This window comes from Lissotriton vulgaris, chromosome 6 (genome assembly GCF_964263255.1).
Source record: "Lissotriton vulgaris chromosome 6, aLisVul1.2, whole genome shotgun sequence".
NCBI classification, from domain to species: Eukaryota; Metazoa; Chordata; class Amphibia; order Caudata; family Salamandridae; genus Lissotriton; species Lissotriton vulgaris.
In genome coordinates this window covers 1,004,558,363-1,004,570,944 of record NC_141694.1, presented here as the reverse complement: position 1 = coordinate 1,004,570,944, position 12,582 = coordinate 1,004,558,363, and the positions used below count along the sequence as shown (strand labels likewise).

The window sequence follows — 12,582 nt, the reverse complement described above, 5'->3', positions numbered from 1 at the left end:
AAGGACTATGACCCGACGACGTGCAAGGAAGATGTCATCCTTCCATATCTTCTACATTTGGCGCAGTCAGGACTTAATGTTCATTCCATTAAGGTTCATCTTGCTGCATTGACTGCCTACAGGAAATGCCCTTCACAAACTTCCTTCTTCCAGATCCCTGTGATCAAACATTTTCTGGAAGGCTTGAAGAAAGTATTCCCTCCTGTCAGGCTCCCTTCGCCTTCATGGGAATTGAATGTGGTGCTGTCCAGATTGATGAAGGAGCCTCTTGAACCTATTCATTAGACCTCGTTGCAGCACCTGTCCTGGAAGGCGGCGTTCCTCGTGGCCATTACATCGGCCCGCATGGTGAGTGAAATTCAGGCGTTGTGTTGCCAAGAACTTTATACTGTATTTCATGCTGCTAAGGTTGTTATGCGTACTCACCCTAAATTTCTTCCCAAGGTTATTTCTGATTTTCATGTCAACCAGACCATAACTTTGCCTAAGTTTTTTCAGAATCCTTCATCTCCAGCGGAAAGGTCTCTACATTCCCTGGATGTTAGGAGGGTGTTGAAATTTTATCTGGATAAAACCAACGATGTTCGTAGGTCAGACCAATTGTTTATAAATTATGAATCGGTCAGGACGGGTCTTGCTTCCTCTAAGCAGTTATCTCTAGGTGGATTGTGTCCTGCATACAGTTGTGTTACCAAAAAGCTAATAAGACCTTGGGGGGGGGGGGGGGGGGGGGGGGGGTAAACCTACGGCTCATTCCACCAGGGGCAAAGCGGCCACGACTGCTTTGCTCCGTAATGTTCCAATTGCAGAAATCTGCTAGGCGGCCACTTGGAAGTCGGTCCATACCTTTGCTAAGCATTACTGCCTGGACACTGACGCCAGGGCGGCCGCTCAGGTTGGGCAGGCTTCGCTGCGAAATTTGTTCGCACAGTAGTGGTGTAAATTTTCTTCTCTCCACCGCCACTTTGGTGTGGGGATGGGCTTGCCATTCTATTCACTAGATTATGACTATACACAGAGATCCCCTACTACAGAAGGAGTAGTTTCTGTCCTGTAACTCTAGTTCTGTAGTAGGGGTATCTCTGTTATAGTCATAAGCACCCGCCCTCCTCCCCGGTGGAGAAAGATATTCATGTAAGGAATGCTACAGGTCTGGCGTGTTACGCCTTTAAAAAGAACTGAAAGTAAAAGGGACCTGCTGTGCATTCTGGGATACTGGGAGAAGTTCTGGAAAGTTCTCTTAAAGGCACAGTATCCTATTTAAGCCACATAATGGCAGCCTATGGGGCTTGTCTGTCCATGCCTTCCTCTCTATCATTCCAGAGGCTTTTACTGGTAGAGGCAAGTTTCTCTATGGAAGAGACTGGGCAGGCTGTGCTGTGTGTGTGTTTTCTTGGGGGAGTTTCTAGTTGAAGTATGGACAGTGTAGCCTGTGGATATAGGCTGCATTATTTGTCTTTAAATTCTCTCTAAAGTGTCTTTGCAGTTCTGCATTTTTTGACAACTTAAGAGAATATTTTTGATTGCCGGGGTCCACACACATGTGCGGGACTATTCACTAGATTATGACTATAACAGAGATACCCCTACTACAGAACTGGAGTTACAGGACATAAACTACTCCTGACCTCAATTAGGTCTCACTTGCCTGGATGGACAAGTCTCACCAGGAATTCCTGGCAGAGCCCTTTTCAAAGAATGAGGTAATGGAAGCCATTAATGCACTAGATGGCTCTAAAGCGCCAGGGCTCGATAGATTCATGGGTTATTTTTATAAAAAATATAAAGATCTTCTTGGACCCCATCATATCGATATGTATCAGGAGGCAATTGAAACTGGTGTACTTCCACACACCTTGAAACAAGCGGTTATAAATGTATTGACGAAACCTGGACCGGATGTATTGAAATGTAGCTCACATCGGCCCCTGTTGCTTTTGAACTTTGATAATAACATTTTAGCTAAAATGCTGAAGACAAGAATTGCATTGATTGTGGAGAAATTGATCTCCCCAGCACAATCTGGGTTCATTCCCAACAAATCTGCGGCTCTAAATACTTGTACGCTCTTTGCCACGTTGAATTTGATCTCACCGACTGTCCCGGCGGCTGCCTTCCTCCTTGACGTTGAGAAAACATTTGATTAGCTTGAGTGGCCCTTTCTATATGCCACCTTGGGGAGACTGGGGGTGCCAGAGCAATTCCTGGTGGTGGTTTGGCTTTTTAAAACATTGCCCACGGCACATATTCGACTGAATGGCACATTGACCAAAGTGTTCCCACTTACATGGGGAACACGTAATTGAGCTCGACCCACTGGTGCTCCAGTTGCTAGAAAGGCATAGCCATCGGGGTTTGCAATTTAGCACCGGGCCCTTACTGCTCACGCTCTATGCCGATGACATTGTTCTATATGTACGGCACCCGGACGATAATTTAACACCATTGCTCTGGGCAGTGACGAGATACGGCCCCAAATCGGAACTTCATATAAACTGGGAGGTACTCCAATTGACTGAGGCACCCTGTGCTAGAATGGTCGATTACCCGCTGACCTGGTGTGATGACTCTGTGAAGTACCTAGGAGTCCATATCCATAGGGATAAGGATTGTATCCTTCAGCTGAACCATGGCCCGGTGATCGAGAAACTTGAACGCAACATTGAACGCTGGGTCCAACTACCCTTATCAATGGCCCGAAGGATAGCTATAATCCAGATGGTGGTATTGCCACAATTTTTGTATCTCTTTTTAAACATTCTCATACCGCTATATAACAGTTTTTTTCTTCTAATTTACACATGCTGTTAACACGACTGGTGTGGGGTGGTAAACGGGTCAGTATTGGCTGGGACACTTTAGTACTGCCATATGAGGGGGGCGGGGGATGGAGGGGGGTTTGGTGTTCCAAATCTTCACATTTATTATTTGGTTGCACAAGCAAGCTTTGCTCGACACTGGTACTGTGCCGACAATCAGATCCCATACTATATGCCTGAGGCCGACTTGGTACTCTGCTTAGTACTCGTGCTGTTACCACGTAGGTTCCCTTGGTACCCACAAGACATCCAGACAGTGACTACTAGCTGGGCATGGCATAAGCTGCTGCGGGTGACAGGTGCTCGCATATTGTATTCCCCCCCTTTGCCGTTTCCCGATAACGGTTGGGTTCCCAACTTGCAGGAGGCCTTAGTGAAGTGCACACTCGCCAAATGTTAATTCATCACGTTTGTCGATCTGTTTCCTGGAGGGCACATCTTTTCCCACCCCGAAGGCCCCATTTTAGAACCGCTACTACAATGGATAATTTTGTGCTCCTGAGATTGCAGAGGGCATTACGCGCATGACTGGCTAGCTTCCCTTTGGAACCCCCTGACTTTTCAATCTTTACCGGGGTTATCCAGGGAGGGGCTGAGAGCCGCTTAGTGGCATGGATGTACAAGGCCACAGTAGCGCTGCTCCCGTGCCATGATACGGGTGGCTTGGAATCGGTATTTGGGTTATCCGTTGTTGGATGTGAAATGGAGTCGGTGCTGTGCACAAACTCGTCGGGTGTCCCCAAACCACTGGCACAAATAGTTGCATTTCAAATTTCTGTGGATGGCATACATGACCCCCAGTAAATTGCATCGTATTAACCCCTCTCGTCCAGACGTGTGTCTAAGTTGTGGCTCTCCAGAGGCCGACTTTTCACACATGATGTGGGCTTGCAGTAGAATAGAGGGCTGTTGGAGATCGATTTGTTGCTATAGCGCTTATCGCCAAGTGTGAAGTGGCTCTCACATGGGCCTGCACACAGTCCCCCACAGTCAATGCATGACTTCATAGTATGACCTATTGTAATATCACGAGCGACACATATGCGCAACTCAACTACAGCCACCAGCTTCTCGGCCTGTAGATATTTGGCACCCGTTTCAAACTTACCTACTGGCAACACAGGATAGCAATAGTGGCCCTACACAGGAGCAGCCTGCACCTCCTAGATATGCAGTTAACTAAAGACATACCTGGAATGAATGTACCTCTTTCAAAATCATTGTGTCAAATGACTGTTTATTCTGTTGGAATTATTGGGGTACAGATATATTTCTGGAGATTGTATGGGTTTTGTCATGACTACTCTTAGATGCACTGTAATGTACGATGATGTTATACAGTTTATACCTATATTGCTACACTGTAATGCTAGGCTCTTTTTATAATCATATCTTTTCCTTTCATTTTGGTTGTAATTGCTTTTTAAGTACCTCCCCCGCCCTCCACACCAGCAATGCGGAAGTAGCTCCCTTCTCTGTAGCCACGGTAGGAGGAGAGCGCATGCTGGCATCTGGAGACTTATCCAGTCTCCTGGCATCACCTAATTCCTCACACCAGTCTATATCCTGATCATAAGGCTGGAATTCTAAAGGGTCCAACAACCCCTCCCATTCCTGCCTGATGCCTAGGAATAGGGCTCAGGCTCCGACCCAGGACACTGGGTCCTCTCTATGCCAGATTCGGCATCAGTCAACGTGGCTCCAAGACTGATTTGGGGATCACAATCTGGCTGGCGCCAGGTGCATCAGCATCTGTGAAGGTCTGAGTGCCATGACAGACGCCGGTCTGAATCAGTGACCGGATCCATGGGGACCCATTGGAGCAGGGGCCGGAGCTGCTGCCGTGGAATTGGATGGGGCCCCCCTATGGCCCCGCGTGCCCAGAAGGCACACCAGAAGGGTCGGGCTGCTCAAGTGTGAGACATATGGCCTCATAAAACTCACTCATTTGAGCTTGGGCTGCTCCCGGAAAGCTGGGGAGGCACGGAGTTGGCCTAGGCTGAGGGTCCAAGGGACCAGGCTTTGAACGCTGATATTCCTTTATCGTGTTGGCTGACGGATGAGAAGTCTAAGTGCGCTTCGACAACTTGTGTTTTTTGTGCCTCTTACCTTAATGCCCGACTCGAGTGCGATGAAGAGGACTTCAGACTCCTGGAACAGTCCTAGGACCTTCCTCTCGACCGCGACTGTGACTTTTCCGAAGTCACATGCTGGGCAGCTAGTGGCTTTAGGGACCACTCACTCAAAGCATTCGGCACCATGGCCCATCAGTCCGAGCACAACTTGGAGTCGTGGTTCTGCACGAGAAACCACAAACTAGGTGTGAGTCCGTCACTGACCTTATGCAGTGACATGCCCCACAGGGTTTGAAACCTGTATTCCTTGATGAGATACCAGGAGGTAAAAACCTCCAAAAACGTTGACATAATGGTGCAAGTATTTTGTCAAAAACTGACCGTGGGGAAGCTTTTTTCGGATCAGCTCTGGCTGGAGTGCAAAGAAAACATCTGACGTCAGTGTGCCAAGGTGGAGTCCATATAGGTGATGCAGATGTCACTTACGGCGTGGACGTTGTCGTGCAGAGCCAACTGACACTACCTGCCATCGCACAGGGGCACTGCTTACGAAAACATTTCTGGGTCCAGTCTGACGCCAGGGGAAATTCAAAGGTAATGAATCTGCGGATAGAAGTCTCTATCAAATGTAGCTTTACGTTAAGCTTCTACACTTATTTGTTGTACACTGCAAAATGTCGATTTCATTTTGAAACAATTAATAAAATATTTCAAACCATTTTATGTAGACTGATTTTATTTTATTTATTTATTTATTTTAGGAGATTTATTAAGCGCACAAATACCCGTGGGTGTCTCGGCGCTGTGGGTCCACTAAGCTGTCCATTAAACTGATTACTGATTAAAAAGCCATGTTTTTATCTGTTTGCGAAAAGAAAGAAGAGAGGTGCAGGTCTTAATTTGGCACGGAAGGCTGTTCCAGAGTTTGGTGGCAGTTACTATGAAAGACCGGCCACCCCATGATACTTTCTTAGTCCTTGGGACCTGTACAAGACATGCAGTTGATGAACGGAGGCATCTTACCGGGGTGTAGGGGCAAAAGGCATCTTTTAGGAAAGCAGGTCCTAGGGAAAGAATTGCTTTATAGGCAATACAGAATGCCTTAAATTTAGTTCTTTTTCTTATTGGGAATCAGTGAAGCTGTTTAATGGTGCTGGAAATAGGTATACATTTAGGAGTCCCAGTGATCCATCTGGCCGCGGCATTCTGCACCGACTGTAGTTTGTTGAGGACTCTTTCCTGAGCATTCACAAAGAGCCCATTACAATAATCGATGCGGGACATCACTAGTGTACTGACCAAAGTCCTGGCCATATTCATGGGAAGATAAGGAAGGAGTTTCTTGATCATTCTCATAGTGTAGAATGAAGATGACACCACAGCGTTAGCATGGTACATAAGGGGAAGTTTACTGTCCAGTACAACCCCCAGATTTCTTGCCTTGGCCACTGGGGACGGAGGTGGTCCAAGAGCTGCAGGCCACCAAGTGGGTGACCAGGCTGGGGAGAGATTACCAAACACCATGACCTCCGTTTTATCGGAGTTCAGCTTAAGGCAATTTGTGGACATCCAGTCACTTATTGCAAGCATTCCTAAATGAAAATCGCAAGCCACTTTGTCTCAGTTTTTGTTAATAGCCAACACAATCTGAGTGTCGTCTGCATAAGATGTTACCGCCCGGTGATGGGATTTGATGACCCTCGCCAAGTCCGACACATAGATGTTAAATAGTGTCGGATTTAGCGAGGATCCCTGGGGGACACCACAAGGGAGAGTAAAAGATGGTGAGTTGAAGTTGCCAAAGGCGACGGATTGCACTCGATCAGCAAGAAAGGAGGAAAGAAGATCCCTAGCACCATGTGTGATCCCCACCGCTGCAACGCGGTCGATCAAGATGGAGTGATCGACCGTGTCGAACGCGGCGGACAGGTCCAACAAAATAAGCACTGCTGATCGACCCCCCCCCCGTCGAGTGTCATCCTAATTTCATCCGTGGCTTTGATAAGCGCAGTTTCCGTCCTGTGTCCCTTTCGGAATCCAAATTGTGAATTATCCAGACGGTTGTTATGATTGATATAATCTAAAATCTGGATATTCATGATCTTGTCAACAATTTTTGCAGGGAAAGGGAGGCAGGCTATAGGCCTGTAGCTGACAGCTTTAGATGGATCTAAAGAGCTTTTCTTAATGAGAGGTTTAATAGTCGCTTTCTTCCAGATGGAGGGAAAGACATTTGAAGAGAACATGATGTTAAATATCTCAGTGAGTTTGGGGCCTATTATTTGCTGATTGAATGAATCCATCATTTTAACTGTTTTATTATCCATTCTTTTTATGCTATGGTCTGCAGTTGAGTCTTTTAATCTGTGAATGTCTGCAGCTATGTTTTGATATGGAACACGTTTAATTTTTTTGTTATTCTAAAGAAATGTTTAATGTTCTTAACATTTTTTCTTTTCAAGTAGCACTTTGACATTTGAAGAATGAACTAATTGTATTGCATGAAAAACATAACTTTTAGTTATAACAAAGACAGTTAAGCACTATAATCAGACCATGTAATATGAAAAAGCCTTTCTTGCCCTGTTTGGTAACTGTAAATTTATAATTTTACGTTAGGAAGTGCAATAAATATACCATTCCCATAAAATATAGCACTCTTATTTATTTGGCTCAAAGGGCCCCAACAGGTTGGACAGCGACCGGACTTCGTTTTCATCCAGCACAACTGAGCGAGGCATGGTGAAACCAATGATTCGGTTAGACCAGCCACAGGATTTTCGCAAGCAGGATGGCAGGTCAGGATTACCTGTTCCACTATGATGATTTTGGAGAAGGCATTTTGTCTGATTGTTAGGCAAGGGTATTGTGTTATGTGGTGATGGGTTAAAAACCAGATATGATTATGAATTAACAAGCTGTTCAATAATGCTGGCGATCAACTTTCAGATATATTTGCTATCCATTCATCACATCCAGTAATACCAAATACATTAGTTGTTCTTTGAAAAACTATAAGGCCCCAGCGCTCTTAATATACATATGATAGTTTGAAAGACTTATATTGTGAGTGAACAAGTACCTTTATGAAGAGCTCCTGCTAATCAAATGGCCGCTGGTCTTAATCCTTGACATTTCAAGCATTATCTTTTTCCCATGGAAGTGAAGGGGGATTCCCCCCCTCCCCCCCTAGAGTCCCCTCTGATGATATTGTGCACCCTCCTGTTTGGATTTAAGAGGAGAGCTCCATCAGCTGATTGCTGATCTTGAATCGTACAGTTACGAACAGGGTGAAGGCAGTGGACACTCTTTGTAAGAGTCTTCTGAAGAGGTCCACAGCTTTCCACATAAAACACATGTTCTGAAAAGACTGTTTGTAGAGACCTGTGGCATACTTTTCCCATATGAATTTAAACATAAAGATGTTAACATAGAGGTTTAGTCAAGTGAATTTAGTGAAGAGGTCAAAAGTTGTCCAACTTCACTACTGACGATAAACTGAGCAGAGGTCTGTAAGACTTCCTTCATTCAACGTGCGGTAAGAAATCTGAGGGTTATGGCTCTTGAGGGGAAGAGGAATCGCGATAGGGGTTAGGCCCAATAGACAGAAACCAGGTAGGGCCTATATAACAGTATAGGTCAATCTATGACTTTATAAAAGTGTGTCTTGCATAAAATAGGCAATGTGTATTGATTGATTTGGGACGATAGAAACACCAATGCATATCAAGTTTTGTGATATCTAAATGCCATATACTTTTGGTGCTATAAGTCGTAGGACATATTGGTTCATACTGATGATGGTAAATGATAAATGTGTTTGATAATGACTAGAGTTTTTGTGATACATGTTGTATAAATTGTGTATGTTTCTTATATATGTTTTTCTAAAAAGGATATGAGTTTCTTTATGAAAAAAAGAAGACAATCTGAAAGAGACACGTTAGTGATAGATTCCTTACTGTAGAATATCCCCAGGTGTCAGACTGGATCTGGAAAATTTTGCGAAGCAATACCTCTGCTCGCCGGCAGGCGTCGTCCGCGGCTCCGCGTCCGTCGTCGGCGCCGTTAGCGCCGGAATGACGTCGTCGGAGTACTTAGACGCCGCCCATGCGCGCTGACGTCAGTTCTTCTTTTTTCCGCACCAGCTAGCGCAGATCCGGAGAAGCTCTACCCCTTAGTCTTTTTTGACTAAACTTTTTGATCTTTTTGATCATCTCTCTACTCGAGTCTTCGACTCCAACGGTGCCGGTAGGGATGCCTGGGTTCAAACCCTATTCAGGTGCGACCGCCTGATGTCAGTTACCGACCCCCATCGCCAGTGCCTCAAGTGTTCAGGCTTCGACCCCGCCTGCCCCGACTGCGGGCCCTGACGACTAAGGCTAGGCGAGAGCGGTCTCGCAAGCGACTGAAGCTCCGGCAGTCGGCCCCGCGCCGCACCCGGTCCCGGTCCCACGGGAGGTCGAGGGACAGGTCGCGGGGTCGGAGCTCTTGTAGCTCTGGGAGTGGTCATCGGTCGTCAGGATCCAAGTCCTCAGGTAAGAGGTCGGAGAGACGTCATTGTTCCTCCGACCCACCCCGACGCTCGCACGATGCGGCCGGGGGTTCGGGTGACACCACCCACGCGGCTCCGCCGGAGTTGCAGTCGTCGCCGCCTGCCCCACACCTTCGGGTCTCTGGGCAGGACACGACGCCTGAGGAGATCAAGCGGTACCTCATGGCCTTGAGGTCCCTCCCTCCTCAGCCGGGTTCCGTGGCGCCTCCGGGCCCAACGGCCCCGGCTGGAGGGCCTAGCGGGTCGGGTGCTTCGGCTCCGACGCCGTCGGGTGCTTCGGCCCCGGCGCCGCCGGCGACTTCGGTCCCGGCGCCGCAGGCCCTCTGGATTCGCTTCCGGATCCGGGTCGTCGCCGGTCGACCTCACGACCTCGCCGACGCCGGCCCTAGGGGTGTCTCCCCCGGCGCCTGCTATGGGTGCCGTCCCCGATCCTACCCCCGGTCCGGTTCTGGCGCCGGAGCGGTGCCAATGGTTGCCGCATCCGACGGCATTTGTAGATTTCTATTTCCATGAACAGGACCCATCTGTTGAGCCTGTACTACAGGAGCTGGGTGACAAGGGTGATTGGGAGGGGTCTGAGGACCCTCTGGCACTCCCTCCAGTCACCACAGGACTGGACTTATGAGCTTGGGGAGGCCAGTGGCTTTGACACTTCGCCAGACACTGGATTTGTCTCCCCTCCCACCGTGGCTACGGAGGAGGGGGCTGCTTTTAGTGTAGTGTTGACACGGGCAGCCAAGGCCTTAAACCTTGAGCTCCCTGTCGCGGCCGTGAGGACTAACCTCCTCACAGAGGTCCTTAACCCCTTCGAAGCTAATGACGAGCTGGGCTCGTCATGGCGCTTACCTGCCGTGCGCGGATGACAAGGCCAGCTCGTCATGATTTATGGTGTTTTACTTTTTTCAGCGCAGGACGGGAAAACGCCTAGCAGCCATGTGGTTAAACCCCAGGCAAGCTCCAGTGAGCCTCTGCTGCCTTTTAATGAGGCCTTGTTTGACGTTCTTGTGGGCACTTGGTCCAAGCCCGTCACAGGTCCGCCTGTGGATAGGAAAGTAGCCAGACACTACCGCCCGGCCCCGGGCGACCCTTGCTTTTTGCCCACCCACCCCACCCCCGAGAGCCTGGTCATCCAGGCCTCCACTTCCCAGACCGCATTCCCGATGGCCCTGCCCGATCGGGAATCCAAGAGGTATGAGCAGTTCGGGAAGAAGGTGTTCTCGTACCTCAGTTTGGGACTGCGGTCCGTTAATACCGCATGCCTCTTGGGCCGCTATACCCACACCCTGTGGGACGCGGTCGCGGACGTGCTGCCACAATGTCCGGAGAAGGTCCGGGCAAAACTCACCCAAACCCTTGCGGAGGGTCGAGATGCAGCACGGTATTCCATCCGGTGTGGGCTGGATACCGCAGACTCACTGGGAAGGCGAAGGCAACAACAGTGGCAGTTCGACGCCACGCCTGGTTGAGGTCCGCCAACTTTTAGGCCGATGTCCAGGCCACTCTGCTGGACATGCCGTTTGATGGCCGTCGCCTCTTTGGCGACAAGGCAGACCATGCGCTTGATCGATTTAAGGACTCCAGGGCTACGGCCAAGTCCTTGGGCCTCTCGGCCCCTCGCCAGCAAATGGGTGCCTTTCGCGCCTTTCGTGGCCAAGGAAGGGGCGCCCCCACACGTGCTGCCAGCCACGTGCCACAGGATGTCCAACAGCGCGGTGGCGGCCGTGGAAACCGCCGTGGCGGCGGTCGGGGACAACGGCACGGCCAGTCCACACCTTCCCCCGCAGCACCTGCCTTAAAACCCTCCTAGTCCGTTCTTTCAGGCCCATGTGACGCCAGTGGGGGGCAGGGTTCGCCATCACCTCTTCCACTGGCGCACCGTCACTTCGGACAGGTGGGTGCTGCAAATCGTCCGAAGGGGCTACTCCCTGCCCTTCGAGGCGACCCCTCCAGCCATGCCACCGCAATTCCACCGCGTGTCGGGGGATCACTTGCAACTTCTGCAAAAGGAAGTCACGGCCCTCTTGGCCAAGGGGGCCATCGAGCGCGTTCCTGGGCCAGAAGTAGGGTGTGGTTGTTACTCCCACTACTTTCTGGTACCCAAGAAGGGCACAGGGGGCCTACGCCCTATCTTGGATCTACGGAACGTCAACGGCTTCCTCCGGAAGGAGAAGTTCAAGATGCTGACTCTGGCTCAGGTCTTAGCTGCCCTGGATCCAGGAGACTGGATGGTAGCGTTGGACTTGTAGGACGCCTATTTTCACATCCCCGTCCTTCTGGCCCACCGGTGTTACCTCAGGTTCACGGTAGGCCACGAGCACTTTCAGTTTACCGTGCTCCCCTTCGGCCTTACCAGCGCCCCACGGGTGTTCACCAAAGTGATGGCGGCGGTCGCAGCCCATCTGCGCAGGTTAGGGGTTTCAGTCTTTCCCTACCTCGACAACTGGTTGTTGAAGGCGGGCTCGCCCCAGACAGTAGTCAACCACCTCCAGACTACGGCCGATCTCCTGCATCTGCTGGGGTTCTCCATCAACGTGCCAAAGTCACACCTGTGTCCCTCTCTGAATCTCCTCTTCATCGGACCGGTTCTGTACTCTGCGCAGTTTCGGGTTTATCCACCCGAACAGCGGGTTCGGTATATTCAGGCTCTGATTCTGATCTTTCAGCCTTTATCCCGGTTCTCGGTCAGGTTGACGCTGCGGCTTCTGAGGCTGATGGCCTCCTGCATCCTTCTGGTGCATCACGCCCAGTGGCGGATGCGGGCTCTGTAGTGGGACCTGAAGTTTCAGTGGGCCCAGCATCAGGGCAACTTGTCCGACCATGTCTTGATCTCGGAGGGCACTGCAAAACAGCTGCAGTGGTGGCTCATGGACCGCGATTGGGTCAGTGGCAGATCCCCCTCCCTACCCCACCCGGAGCACGTAGTTGTGACGGACGCGTCCCTCCTGGGTTGGGGAGGCTACATGGGAGAGGCGGAGATCAGGGGTCTCTGGTCTCCGGCGGAGTCCCAGCTCCACATCAACCTTCTGGAGCTGCGGACGATCCGCCTTGTTTTAAAGGCATTCCTCCCCTCTGTCCGGGGGAGTGCAGTGCAGGTGTTCACGGACAACACCACCGCCATGTGATACTGCAACAA

General features: G+C 49.9%; 1 protein-coding gene across 18 annotated transcripts in view; it reads left to right on the top strand.

The window, feature by feature from the left end:
• The window catches only part of AFDN (afadin, adherens junction formation factor), a 2,152,715-nt gene that overhangs the window by 670,592 nt on the left and 1,469,541 nt on the right, over window positions 1-12,582 (top strand). For all 18 annotated transcript variants that reach the window (XM_086927064.1, XM_086927054.1, XM_086927053.1 and 15 more), the window contains one exon: window positions 7,574-7,692. In XM_086927064.1, coding sequence (XP_086783190.1) covers window positions 7,574-7,692 — 119 coding nt within the window. The remainder of the gene's footprint in view (window positions 1-7,573; window positions 7,693-12,582) is intronic.